Consider the following 14,213-nt stretch of genomic DNA (forward strand, 5'->3'; position numbering starts at 1 on the left):
TCCTGCTCCTGCTTTTCCTGCCCCAGCTCCCCGCAGCTGTGCTGCCCAAGGGACAGCAGACAGAACAGAAAAACCTGAGCCAGGGGGGTTTCTTAACCCAAATACTCACAAATGAAGACCAGCCACCATCATCCTGAGCGTACCCTGTGTAAAGAAGCACAACCACACATTTCTGAGCATGGACAGTCAAAGACATAATAAGTTGACAGAAAGAACCCAAAAAATGCCAGGTGAGCTCTGAACCTCAGTCCTGTGCCACAGGAACGAGCTGTTCTTTCAGAGGCAGGCTGGCAGCCACGGAGGGCTCTGTCAATAACACCCTGATTCAAAGCTAAGACAGAGCTACCCTGCTATGACATGATCTGGGTGTTGGCACTTCGAGTTTGTCCCACTTCCACTTTTAAATATAATTTGAAACAAAGTGCTTTCAGAATGAGCCCAGACTTCTTATCTATTTGCTTAAGACTATTTTAGCTTTCATAAAAGAAGGATGGTTTTTTTTAATTTCAGCTTCCCTCTCTAATACAGTGCTGCTAGGAGGAAGGGCAGAGATGTTGAAACAGAAATATATAAGCACTGATACAATTTATTGGGTTAAATAAAGACATTTTGGGGATTCTCATGTAAAAGTCTCTGCTCTTGACTTCCTTCACCATCTTTGCTCTTTAAAAATACTTTTTCTTACTTATTGTCCTGCATCTACTCTTTTCTTTTTTGAAACTTCTTTATACTGCTATATTTTCATTTATTGTTTTGGTTTTTGGTTCCTAACCCTGGTCCCCTCAGTTGACTCTGCTCTGCAAATACTAATTTAATATTTTAATACTTTTAAAAGCTTTTTGTTTTTAGAGTCTGCCAGTATACACTTACCTGTGTTTTCTGTAGATTTTTGTGTTTGGGCCCTGCAACAAAGATACAAAAAATAAAATTTTTCTATTAAATGTTTGATGCTTCTATTGCAAATAAAGGCAATAGCCAACTGTTACAGTAGAATGAAGCTTAAACAGATGAGGGAAATGTGTTTCTGCGAAAAATGCCAAAAATGCCAAAAACACATTAGTTGATATTTTGCATAGAGGATCCTAATAGAATCTAGACTCTTTCAAAAAGAATTGAAGTCAGAGAAGTCAAGTGGTTTGAAGCAAGGGGACTCAGTAGATACATTTACCAGTCCTGAAAACAGAAACTTCCTTTACTAATTCTGATCAAGATGTTCAAAGTCAAGTTCATAAATATCTGTAAGGTTAAAAAAATATTTTTATGGTTTTCAATTCTAGTTTTGGATTCTAGTTAATGGAAAGGTGTAAAATCATGTTATCAGATGATGCAAAACCACATTATGTGGACTGGACTTGGTTTCCATTGTGTAGGGACATAAATTGTTCTTTTCTCATACAATGTTCTTGCAATTTTTGCTCTTTTTCTACTGCAAGTATTATATTCAATGACAAATCATTAAGAATTAATAAGTGTAATGATGTACAGATCTGTGGAATGCATTAATGATGATTTATTAATAATATATACCTAGGCTCTATAGGCTTCATAGCCTTCTTAAAGGCTATGTACTCAGGCAGAAAACTGCATGAAATGTGCAAATGTTACTTGGTTCTGGACATGGCAGAAGTGTCTGGGGTGTTCATGGGCTCAGGATTTGATATTCTTATCAGATGACATTAATGAAACAGAGCTTTATCTTATAGAATTTCCAGGCTGTACTTCTGATCCAGGCATTACTGATCAAGTGAAAACCAGTCCAGAAAAGATCTATCTGAAAGCTTTGAACAAGAAAGCTGAGTTGTCTTACTCACCATTTTGGAAGGAAAGAGAGCCTCCCTTCATTTTTGTTTATTTCTTGGCTTAATTTACTTACAATTCTGTCGAAAAGAAGAACAAAAATAGTTTAAAAAAAACCTTGTCACTTGTCAAAGCAGCGAAGTCATTTTCCTAGCTGTTATCCCCCCGTATTTGCTAAATTTAATCTGGTAACTCATTTTTATTATTATTTACTATGTGATAAAAGCACTGAATTTACCATCTTACTGCTCAGGAGGCAGTACATCCAATTCCATACTGCAGCACATCCAATTCCAAACAAGACTTTTTTGACCTTGGTAAAACCCCATGTTGTTGGATCATGTTTAAAAATAAGCATTAAACCGAGCAAGTCTCAGAATCTTTGGTATTGTAGACATCACACGGCTTCAAATAATGGTCATGGCATTTGTATGATTTTGCATGGAAAAAGCAAATAATACTTCAGGAAACAGAGCTTATGGCTGCAAAAGCAGGGATTAAATGTTCCCTGAGTCTCTTTATTCTTTTCATGTTCCTTCCTCTGCAACCAATCCATATCTCATCCAGAATCCCTCCAGCACAGAAGGGGGAAAGGCTGATCTAGTTCCATGTTTTAATACATTTTCAGGGCATAGCAGAAATACTCCTGGAATATAAAAAAGCTGTAATTTTATGCCTGGGGAGATCTTTCCAAGCTAGATGAGAGTCAGTACTGAGATCCACAGGGTTAATTCTACTGAGAGTCCAGAATTCGCTCTGCTACTAATGAAGTTTGCCTCTATGATTATTTTTCTTCAAAGAAAGCTTAGGATGAGCCATGGTCTGATTCTGAATTGTCATTACTTCTCATTGAGAAAGTCCTGTGGCAAAGAAAATTGTTTACATATATCCACTTAAAAATATCCCATTTTACTTCCCTCTTGATTATTTAGGTCTATCAGAGACAGTAATTGTGGAAATACAAGTATTATGAAAGAAACAGGAATTTAACGTATCTGTTTGTCTCAGCTTCTAAATTCTGTAAAATCTTAACTTATTTGTTTGTTAATGTAGAATTCTTCCCCACACATCTTAGGCTGGGCCAGTCAAAGTTGATATCAATACTGTAAAATATTCGTTTATGGCCAGGCATAAATTTTGTTTTTCTTCTCCTTTCATGTCTTTTTCTGCTACTCAGCAATAACAATGCCCTAGTTTTTTCCAAATGACCTAATTAGTGCATCTTTCATGTCTAACTGCTCTTCTGAGGTGGGACTGGAGGAAGACAGGTTTTCAAGCAATCTAATATGAAAAACAAACCAAAATGAAGTTATTTCAGATCCGGGCAATAGTGCTGTCTGAAAAGGATGAAGATGAGTGGTGTGAAGTTAAGGATATGCACTCAAGGATCCAAGTATGAAAAGAGAAATACAGAGAAAGAATATTGTTTAGGTTTTCTTGTTTAAGGCAGTATTTTGCAATTTTCTGGTTTGAAGCCAATATAATCATGCTTGCCCCTTTTGAAATAAGTACATGCACAAGTGTTAACAATTTCAGAAGGATTACAGCTGTCCAAACCTGACATTGCTACCCAAGCAAGTTGGATAAAGCAAGAGAAATGCCAAGTTATAGGCATAGGAGTGCTCTTGCTCTTCTTTCCCATGGAACCCACCCCGTTCTGCACAAGACATTTTCCTTTGCTGCAGGGGATAAAGAAGTTGCTGTGTGAATAATAAATTCCATGTGAGACATCAGGAAATGTCCTGGGGTGAGCATTGCCCTGCACACATCAGTGCTTTGGTGGAGAAGTGGATTATGGAATTTGTGTGGCTTATTCCCTATTGTAGGAGAGGCAGAGGATCTTCCAGAATGTCTTGCGTTTTTTTCAGCTAAAGAAAAGTTCACTGGTTTTGGAGCTAATAATTCTTAGAGTTCAGACTTCCATGGGGGTGAATGAGACCTGAGTGTTTGGAAGCTTTCTGGACTAAACCTGAGGTGGCTGCTATGAGGATTTACATGAACTGGTTTTTGAGGAAAAACTGACAGGAAAAAGTTGATCATCTTATCTTTCTGCCAGAAAAATCAATCATTTGATGATACAGTGTCTAATCTTTACTTCTAGTTTATTTGAAATGCTTAAAACCAATGGCTCAGAGGGTTTATTAGAAGAAAGAAAATTTTAGGAGGGTCACGCTTTACAAGCAACATTCTCAGGGAAGATTGGTGCACTGAGCAACTGAGCCTGTCACCATGTGAGGAAGGAAGTACCAAAACCACACTGCTCTCTGAGATGTGGGAGTGGATGATAGGAGAGGATAAGGCAACAGCACTTGCAGAAAATGTTACTCAGACTTCTCTTTCTCTTTCTACCTCCTCCACCAGTTGCTAAACTTAAAGCTGGCAGGAAGTTGAAATTTAAAAAAACCCACACAACCAGCCCCCAAAGCAGGACTCCAAAACTGGCTTTTGTTCACTTAACTGCAGATACTGTTGACATGGGTGGAATCCACTCTACATGTATTGGGATAAAGGGCTTAAGATGGGTAAGAGAGGTGGAATACAAATTCCTCTAGAGCCAGGAGGCTGCACAGTTGCATATTGAGCACTATGCAAAAGCACAGTTGGTGATCCAAGTCTTTGGTTTGGCCTTTGAGAAGACCCTGCTGGGCAGATGCAATGCTGTTTTATTGACTCCAAAACTGCCTGAATACCAGTTATGTTCCAATCCTTGCAACAACCTTTAGATCTCAGCTGACAGCATGTGTGCACACACACTGACATCATCTGCCCAAAGCCTACCTTTTCAATAGAGAAAGTGCAGATTTCTCAATTTTTATGTTTGCACTTTTACTCTTCTGAAAGTAGAACGACTTTCAGACTGTGCAATGTTTGCAGGCTCTGGCTGTGTCACTGAGCTGGCAGATGCAATGAGTGCAATGATGAGCTTTCTGCTACTGGAAATTTCCACCAGTGCTATGGGATACACTTTGGAGTGCTGTGGGATATGCCCTAAGCTCTCTGAACAAGGCTGGAAATTCCAAATCTCAACTTTGCGAGGAACCTGTCACTGGAATAGCCACAAGGATCAACAGCCTCCTGAAAACTTGGAACCCTTTTCTCTCAAGATAGTAAACAGGAGTGACAGACTAATTTCAGTGTTTATGTCATGGCTCAGGTATCAACCAACCACCAGTGTCATCTTTAATGAAATCTTTGCTTTTTCTGTTTATCAATTCTGACCACAGTAAGTAAGGCAAACCCTGTTGAAAGTGCTTAAATATTTTGCAAGACTCAAATTTGTTCTCCACAAGCATAAAACTTCATGACTTTCTTTGACTGCCAGTAGTGCTCATGAGCAATAGGAAAACTGTTTTAAGCTGTATATTGGCCTCTGGTTTCATTAGATTTATTATCAAAATGTTAGTAACACCCTCATGATTAGGTCTGAGTTTCATTTAGCACTTAGGACTGATGGTCAATGTCTGCTCTGTGTAAAACACACCAAATTCCTTCCCAGTTTCACCAGTGTATCTCTTTCAGGACACAGTGTGTTTGTGAGAATTCAGGTGTGTATCTAAACACAGTGGTATTAATATTAACTTTTTTAGCAAAGTTTTCCAAGAAGTTCAGCCCTTTCAGTGGAGAGAGCTAAAGATTTTAAGAAGCATTTTAATTTTCAAAATAGTGCTTAAATCTTTTTTTTTTTTGGTTTTATAAAGAAGCCAAAAGTTTTATGAAGACATGCACCTGTAATAGGGCTAGTGGAGATTAATTTTTAAAATAACAATTCTGTTAGTAATACCAGAAGGTTGTGGAGTTTTATTATTAGATTCAGGAAATGACCTGTCATACCTTGTAATGACAACCCTGACCTACTTCTGACTCTTGAAAAATCACAGAATCATCCCCAAATAATGACACAGTTAAATTAAAAGCCTGCACTGTAGGTTTGCTCAGAGGAACATGTTTAGCAAACCCACACACCCAGCTCAGGAGGCCTGTACAGATGCAGGCTGTGCTTTGCAAACCTTGTGTAATTCCAGGTGCTGGGTGCACGTAGGTCAGAATATTCCTGCTAAAGTTACTGGGGAACAATTTCTCTTGTTTATGTATCTTTTATTCATGTCATCGCTGGCCAACGCTGTAACATCTGCTATCTCTATTAAGCCTTTTTGCAGAATATTCTCAGGTTTTAGCACTGCTATTGAGCATCAGGTAGCGCAACTACAATATGCTAATGTGTCTTCCAGCTTGTAGAAGAACTCTTCCTACCAGCTGAGGTTTGCATTATCATATAAAAGAAACGTGTGAATGTATTCCAGCAGAAGCCACCAGCCAGCACTTTGTGTTTCAATGAGTGTGGAGCTTCTGAAGTAATAAAATTAATGTTTTAAAATATGGCACATTCTTCTGCCCATTAATTCTATCCAGGAGGGTTGTTTTGGGTTTTGGTGGATTTTTGGTTTACTGTTGTTGTTTGTGGATGGTTTTTTTTGGCTGGTTGTTTTTAGTGAGAACCAGTTCTCTTCCCTATTAAAGCTCTAAATTCTTGTTTTAAACAGTGGCATTACATGGAGGACCTTTCTGCATGTAAAATCACCATATTCCAGTGAATATTTTGCTTGTTTGTAAGTGTAGTTCCCAAGCTTTCACTCAGATTTAAATATCTACTTATTTATTGAGTTCCTCAAGCCGTGCACCAAGCTTCACTCTTCTTTTAAAGCTCTTGATTTCAAATTCTCTTCTCATTGAGAAACCCAAAAGATCTCATTGCAAAAGGCTGTTCAGTTTCTGCTGGGGTGTAACAAGTGAGAAACCCAAAAGGCTTGGCTAAAAAAGGCTGTTTACTTTTTCCAGGGTGTCACAAGTTAAGAGGCTGTTTACTTTTTCCAGGGTGTCACAAGTTAAGTGGACTGTGAAAATCAAATTTTGAGATATCAGTAGGTTTGGTGAGGAGGTAGGAGCAACTCCACATGGTTAGATTTCATTTTAATGATTCACCTATGGCATTAATATCTTTGAGTTCATTAGACCATCCACTGACTACTTTTGATTCACAATTTGAAAGGAAATCACCAAAAGGTCTCAAAATTAAAAATTCAGACAATGAGAACAAGAGGTAATTCTGCCAAAGGATTGCTAAAGTGGGACAAATTACCAGAGAATTACAAATTCTAATCTGGTCTATCAGTACCATTGTTAAATGTTTCTTTTAATTGACAATGAGTTCAGAAATTCTGAGACACCAGAGCATCTTCTTAAAATAATATCTGGACCTCCTTACAAACATATTGCACACCACCAACCCCTATTACCAGGGTATTTATTGTGTGACAATACAGATGTGATTCTAAGAAACAAGTCATGCCCAAGGCTTTCAAATTCAGTCCTTCATATCTGATCTGAGCAAGGGTGTCCTGCTGGGCTCAGCTCTTCCCACCAGCTCACTCATGAGCACAAAACTTCAATATTCTTGTCTTCCCCAAAACACCTTACACAAGCTCTGATGCATCAGAAAAGGCAAAGCAAATTGTATCTTCTGCAGCAAAATCAAGATATGCGTGGAGGGAGGGAGTCTGGAATGAGCAACAAAGAAACAGCTGTGCTGGAACAGCTTGAATTCCCTTTTATTCCCCCTCCTTTGTTTGGAAGACCATGAAGAGCTCCATGTGTCTCATGGTTAGGAACCTTCTAACCTCCAGCTTAAACATGTAGCAGAGAACTCATAGCAAAATAAAATCCTTCATTTTCCACCATTAGAAGAAGTCAATTTCTCTTACTCGGTATTGACTTAATGAGATTAATGCTCTTCATTGAGTAACTTCCATGAAAATATGGAAGCTTTTCAGATGAAATGGAAACTTTTTCAAGGCCTAATCCACAGGACCTGAGGAAAGCTATTGAACACTGAATCACATGTTCCAGACTGATTTACCTTGAACGCCCACCTAAAGCAAAAGCACATGAAAATCATTTCAAATCCTCTGTTGTGGACATAACTGACTTTGTTTTCCTTTAAGTTAAAGTCAACAGTTAAGCAGTGAACAGTTAAGGCATACTTCAAAGGTAATACTTGCAAGAAAGTTTAACCTTTGTGTAGCTGCTATCAGTCAAAGAACTTATGCACGAGTTCTTTTGAATATCCCCCAGACAATCTTCTTGTATCGTATCATTTTGCTTGAGCAGTCATGCCAACACTCATTTTATTTTGGAATATTCTTCTTTTTCTCTCAGTAAACGCTCCAATAAACAGGTCTCTAACCAAACACTCACAAATCATTTGCCTGATATTTCCTATGAGATTTCACTGCAAAACAGCTAAAATAATTTTTAATGTTAGAGTTGTTCGACTTTACTTACGGCACTCTGAGCTTTGGAAATTTCTGAATATCATTTTCAGACATGTTCTGGAAAGGAAACACATGGGATACATGACAAAATTGTCCATGGAACACCCTGTGATTTACCCAAGTAAGTCATACTTATATATTCAAAAATGTGGCATGAATTAATGTGGTATTTAAGCAACTTCAGAAGCCAGGTGTATTCAATTCCTTCATGTCTGCACAGTGAAACTAGACAAGACTGTGCATGATTGCAAAATTTCAGGGTAAAGCTGTAGATTTTAAAATAGAGGACCTTTGGCTGGAGTTTTGTTCCAAGAACCTTATCTGTAACATCACAATACACGTAAAATCCCATGTTCCAGTGGGCATGTTGCTAGAAAACTCCTTGGACTTAAAAGCAGCCTTGGCAGCCTAAAAAAATTTCTCTAGAAACAGGGATGGGGGGAGGAGAGTGTTTGTTCCCCCCTCAACCATAACTCAGCAACTGGACTGAGATAACTCCTGACTGAGATGTGCTTTCCTGATGCTCCTGCAGAGTCATCCCTCCTCTTCCTCCAGCATGTGCAAATCCACAGCTAGGACAGACTCAGGCATTATGAAAACTTTGGATTTAGTTGCTTTAGTGTTTTGTTTACTTAATCACAAGCTTCCTGAATTCTCTTTGGAACATGGACAATAGTCTGGTTCTTTCTGTCTTTTTTACTGGTAACAATAATAGGTTTCTAATCACACATTGGTTCACAACCAGTGTTCAATGTTCAGGACAGAACAAATCCAATCTGTACTTTTCCACGCTGTTTTGCCTCTGGGAGGAGTGAAACACAGGAAAAATGTACTGCTTTTGTGGAAATGTTCTGCAGTACTTCCTGAAGAATCATGGTTTTTTCTAAAGGCTTTTTAAGCTTCTCTCTGGAGTTCTGTTCTGGTGATAAACCTGACAAATATTAGAGGTATAATCTCTTTTATAAGGGCCACTTTTCTGTTTCAAATAGTAGAGAATTTTATTAGAATAAGTTACATGGAACCCCTTTGGTTTTACTCCTACTACATCTCAACTGGGCTTTCCTTGTGGTAACCAGTGGACACAGAAAGGTGACTTTGAAACTAGGATGCTATTCTGATGAATTACAGCAACACTTTTACAGCCAGGTTTATGACGTAGACCTGACAACAGCTGCAAACCCAGCAAACATTCAGCCTGAGCAGCTGCTTCTGTGCAAATGTAATTTGGCAGTTTCCAGTCACTCACAAGATGGAAAAAGATGTTTCTTAGGAAAACTATTCATAAAGAGAAGCAATTTTTTTCCAGATTGCTTTGTAGTCTAAAATATTCTACTGGACGTCTCTTTCTGTGGTTCTGTTTAACAAGTGAACCTTTTCTCTTTTTTTGCATTATACAATTGACAAGTAGTCAAAAGCTTAAAAAGAGTCTGAGCAGAGGTGAGCAGCTGCTTGGCTTGCTCAGTAGAAAACATCCTTTGAATCTGCTGGGATGCCTCTGAAGAGCTGCTGCACTCTGAGCTAAGTAATTACAGAAACACCCTGGAAATAAAAGAAAATCACAAACATCACTTAGAAATCACACAGTTATTGCACTTCTTATTTGCACCTCACAAACTACCAGAGTTTCATCATGCTTCCAGAGCCAGAACTCCCACTCCAGCCACAGATCCTTAGTGCTTGAGCTGAGGAGGATCTTTGGGGGTTGGGACGATAAATCCCATGACACGTCTGAATAATGCTGACTCCACCCTCCAGTAGGAGGGAGGGGTCATATCCTGTTCCTACAAAAGGGGCTTGAAAATTTTGATGTTGTGTTTCAATGAAATGCCAAAAACCTGAATATTAGGACAAGTAAATGAAAAATATAAAACTTTAGAAGAGGTATGCAAAGATCTCCCCATTATGACTAATTAAACAGAAGATCAAAATTACTACTTCTGGAGAAAACAGAACGGTTAATATTTGAAAATAAAAGTAAAAAGCAGTAATACTAAAAGCTCTTATACATCTTCATGGATGTGCATTTAAGACCAGGAAACAGCAGCTTTGTCAGTGGAAATTATCAGCTTTTCTAAAATTAAACCAAGCCTGGAACAATGTTAATTTAAAGCCACTGGCACTTTGCTTACTAGTTTTGATGCTCTTAAATTTTATTGATTTTGTGTATTGCTACAGAAGAAATCTAATTTTATTTCTAGAGAAATGAAGGAGTTATTACAATGAAAGGCCAGTCATTCTGACCAGGGCTGTGTCTTTTTTAGTATGACAGGATAATTAATAAATGTGGATTTTCTGTAGTTAATATTGGAAAACAAGAACTTCCTATAAAGGAAGAGATGAATTTAAGACAAGATTATTGTTTTAGAACTTCCCTGTCAGTTTAAAAAAATACTAAAAAATATTCATATTGAACAACATGCTTGGGCTCCCAGCATTCCATATTTAAAGCAAGCTGTCTGGCTGATTTTAGCAAAAGCATTTACCTCCCATATTTATACTTCAGTAACCACCTGGGAGGTGGCTCTTCATCTGCCACTGAAAAATAAGGAGTCATCGCTTGATTGGAATTTTACAGGAAGGAATTTTACAACTCCACTTACCAAAAACCTTTGTCCATTTATGTTGTGCTTCCTCACGACTTTCTCACAGTCCTTATACTTTAGCTGTCAATGAGAAGATGATTATTGCACCCTTAACTATAAGAATCAATTAAGATGCTTAAACATGTGGCTGGCTTTGAGTAGATGCTTTCAAGGTACCTTTTTGTATGCTACAGCCTGCCTAAATGGCCCATTTTGTCCCATAAACATGTATTTTTATGACAGACATTCTTCAGTGGACTTAAGGGCTTTCATCCATTTAGGAACACATAATTCCTCACATTTACAAACCACCTCACAGTTGCCTGGCCCAAAGAAATATTTGAAAAATGGATTGTTGTGGTACTGACTGGGATGAGCAGCTGCAGAAGTGGAGCTAAAACCTTGTTATCCAGGAATACTAAAGCTGACTGATCCCAGTCACAGGATTCATTGTTGTGATCAAAAAGCTTTCACTTCTGGATGGAAATCTCACTTGTTAATCCTGGAAATTACCGATAATATTTGTAAAGCTTTTCCACAATATTATGTTTTCCAGTAGCATTTAGGACAAGGACATGCTCTTCAGAAGTTGCTCATGTACAGGTTGACCATGAAGCAAGATATGACTTTTAAACATTTCCAGCAGGTGTCTGAAGTTTTTGATATTTTTTAAATTTTTATATTTTTGATCTGGCTAGAATGCATTTTTCTGTTTCAAGCTGGTCAGGTCCATATCAGAAGGAACCCAAAGAGCAGGCAGACAAAGTGACTTTTGAAGGCTGAGACAAAAGAATGATCCTTGTTCTGCCTGAAACTTTAGTTAGTGAAAGTTATGCAGACAAATGACCCTGTGCTGCTGGGATAGTTCCCCCGGAGGCAGAGAACATCTTATAGGGAGCATTACATCATTTCATAGTTGTATCCCATTTTTCATTTTAAGGTGTAACATTGTAACTTGGTGTACGTGAGAACGGATCCTGGAAACAACTGAACAGCAGAGAGGATATTTTTAGGAGCCACCTTCAGTTATTCATATGAAGAAACTGTCCTAACTCTGGTAAATATGTTAGGATAGGTTAAAACTTTTGTGCAGACTGAGGACTTCAACCTGTTAAGTAATTTCTTTCATACAACAAGTGCTATCATGATGTTATCAGCACAAGTCTGTGTGCAGAGGGAAGCAACACATCACTGTGACTGAGACCTAATCTCATTCTTACAGTAATTGATGAAAAATACTGTTTAGCTATTAAAAATAAACCTTGGAATATCCCAAATATGAGCACTTTGCTTTTTCTAAAAAAAAAAAAAAAAACCAAACCCATAGTGAAAGACTTTGGAAATTATTTGAAAATTTGGTTCTTCATTGGTTCATTCATTCTCTGAGTTCATCTGGGGACAAGATCTGGTCACTTGTGACAGATGCCCAGAGCTGGCTGCCTTGGGCTGACATTATTGTCTTACCCAGATTTTTTAGATGACTTAAACAGCTTTTGCCCTGATTTAGCTCCCCAAGGGTGGAATGCCACTATCTCTGTTCTGGAGGGTATCTTGATCACTAGAAGGGAGGCACTACAAATAAATGTGCACTCAGTTGTGGTAGAACTTACACTTAATCCTTTTATCACTGTTCAGAATATCATTATCAGATCTTCCAGAAAGCCGTTTTTCCCTTCCTAATTTCTTGGAAATGGTGGTCCAACTTCCCCCTGCACCGTTGTTGTAATGTTTTTCGTACTTGTCTGAAGTTACCTCTTGATAATGATCTCATCTGCTCAATCTCCAGTTTTTGGTTTCACTTTCCTCTGCCACTAACCCCTGCACCCTAAAATTAGGGGCTTGTAAGTAGTTGGAAGTTTCACTTCTCTGGAGATTTGGTAGACACAGACTCTGTGTTTGATCTGCTCATCTTTATCAAGTAGTTTTGCATTCTACTATCAAACTTGCCTCAACTCCCCAGATAAAACTCCCATAGAGTTATAGGAGCCATTGAATAAACTTCCCATTATTTCAAAATTAAGCCCAAGGTGATCCAAGTTTTACAAGTCTAGCCATGGATGTGATTAATGAATATATTCAGAGGCTCATTTGTGACACCGAGCAATTTGGAAAAAAATATCACTTCTGAAAATCATTGAAGATGAAACAGAAAACTTGTAATCTTCACACCTTAGTGCCCTCCGCAGCTGTCAATGTGTGCGACACCAACAAGTGTTACAGTAATGTGTTTATTTTCTCTAAAAAGCCATGAGTTTCTCTTATACCCAATTTAAAAATCCCTTTCAAGATTCATTTTCACTGACCAGTTTAGCTCAGCTTCTCATTCGACAGTGGTTTTGCTTTTAGTTCCGCAGCGAGCTTTGCCCATTATAAAATCCCTAAATTTAGCCCAACCAATGCTACAGCGGTTTGCTCCTCCATCAGACAAAGACAAAACACAGCCAAACTCACCGTCCTGAAATATTCTGCTAAGTCATCTGGCTCCCAGGTGAGCACGTCGGAGCGGTAGGGGACATTTCGCAGGTCCATGGTAGGTTTTTTCCCCGAGGCAGTCAGGGAGTGTTCATAGCAGTGCTGTCGATGACACAGCCATGTATTCCCTCTGCGTGGCCACCTCCAAGGAATTCCCTGCCCAACAGCTTCTGTCAAGGAACTGTTCCTGTCAGCGTAGAACTATGTTGTGAGGACGTTCCAGAGAGGCACTGCTTCCTCTGGTACAAAATGGTCTCTTCTCAGAAAAGTTTCAGCTAGTCAGCCTTACCACTTCCTTTCTCTGAATATAAATAAGTAAACAAGGAAGCACAGCAGAGTGATGAAAATGCTCTGCCTGCTACATGTAAGTGAGCTCCTATGGACCCTATTTGCACACATAAATATTTATGTATTTACTCACCCTATACAGCATAAAAATATTGTCATGTTATCTGCAGAGACCTGGGTTACTCTTCTGTGCAAGTCTAGCCCAGGTAAGTACCCCCAAAGAAGAAAACATTTGCTTAAAAAAACTTCTTCAATTTACCTCAGTCCCTGCAATATCTTTCTTTGTACAATAAAAGGTTATTGTCAGAGCTGTACATAATGAGGAACTAATGAATTACTGATGGAATTACAGTCAGCATTCCTTCAAATAAGGAATCACTCAGTGAAACTAAAAAATGTACAAGTTTAGATGAATAATTATTACATTGCCATTGTATCAACGCTTCATTTTTCAGCTACTTCTTTCTTATGAGGATTTTTGTATCTGAAAAAGAATCCACAAAACCATAACATTACCACAGGGACATGATAGACTTTCACCTGTCCTGCACAACTACTTCAAGCACCTTCCCATCAGTAGGTCACTTTGGTGAGATTACAATGTGTATTTTTTAAAAACAGCCAGCATGTCCATTCTCCCTTTTCTTGTTGTGGAGCTTCCTCCCAGAGCTGTGTTGGTAAGAACTCTCGGGCTCACTCTTCCATTGGACTGCATGAAAGGTGGTAATTTCTGAGCTTCCTGTAC

The 14,213-nt window shown here is 38.5% G+C and overlaps 1 protein-coding gene across 1 annotated transcript in view; it reads right to left on the reverse strand.

Annotated features, from left to right (window-relative positions):
- LCP2 (lymphocyte cytosolic protein 2) overlaps nucleotides 1-13,454 on the reverse strand; it is a 27,238-nt gene extending 13,784 nt beyond the window's left edge. The window contains exons 1-6 of the mRNA XM_017726548.1: nucleotides 13,160-13,454; nucleotides 10,727-10,789; nucleotides 8,137-8,183; nucleotides 1,812-1,877; nucleotides 871-902; nucleotides 110-144 (exon numbers count right to left, since the gene is read on the reverse strand). Coding sequence (XP_017582037.1) covers nucleotides 110-144; nucleotides 871-902; nucleotides 1,812-1,877; nucleotides 8,137-8,183; nucleotides 10,727-10,789; nucleotides 13,160-13,237 — 321 coding nt within the window. The 5' untranslated portion in view covers nucleotides 13,238-13,454. The remainder of the gene's footprint in view (nucleotides 1-109; nucleotides 145-870; nucleotides 903-1,811; nucleotides 1,878-8,136; nucleotides 8,184-10,726; nucleotides 10,790-13,159) is intronic.
- Between the last annotated feature and the right edge of the window lie 759 nt (nucleotides 13,455-14,213).

Source organism: Corvus brachyrhynchos, unplaced genomic scaffold, assembly GCF_000691975.1.
Source record: "Corvus brachyrhynchos isolate BGI_N302 unplaced genomic scaffold, ASM69197v1 scaffold262, whole genome shotgun sequence".
In the NCBI taxonomy this organism is placed as follows: Eukaryota; Metazoa; Chordata; class Aves; order Passeriformes; family Corvidae; genus Corvus; species Corvus brachyrhynchos.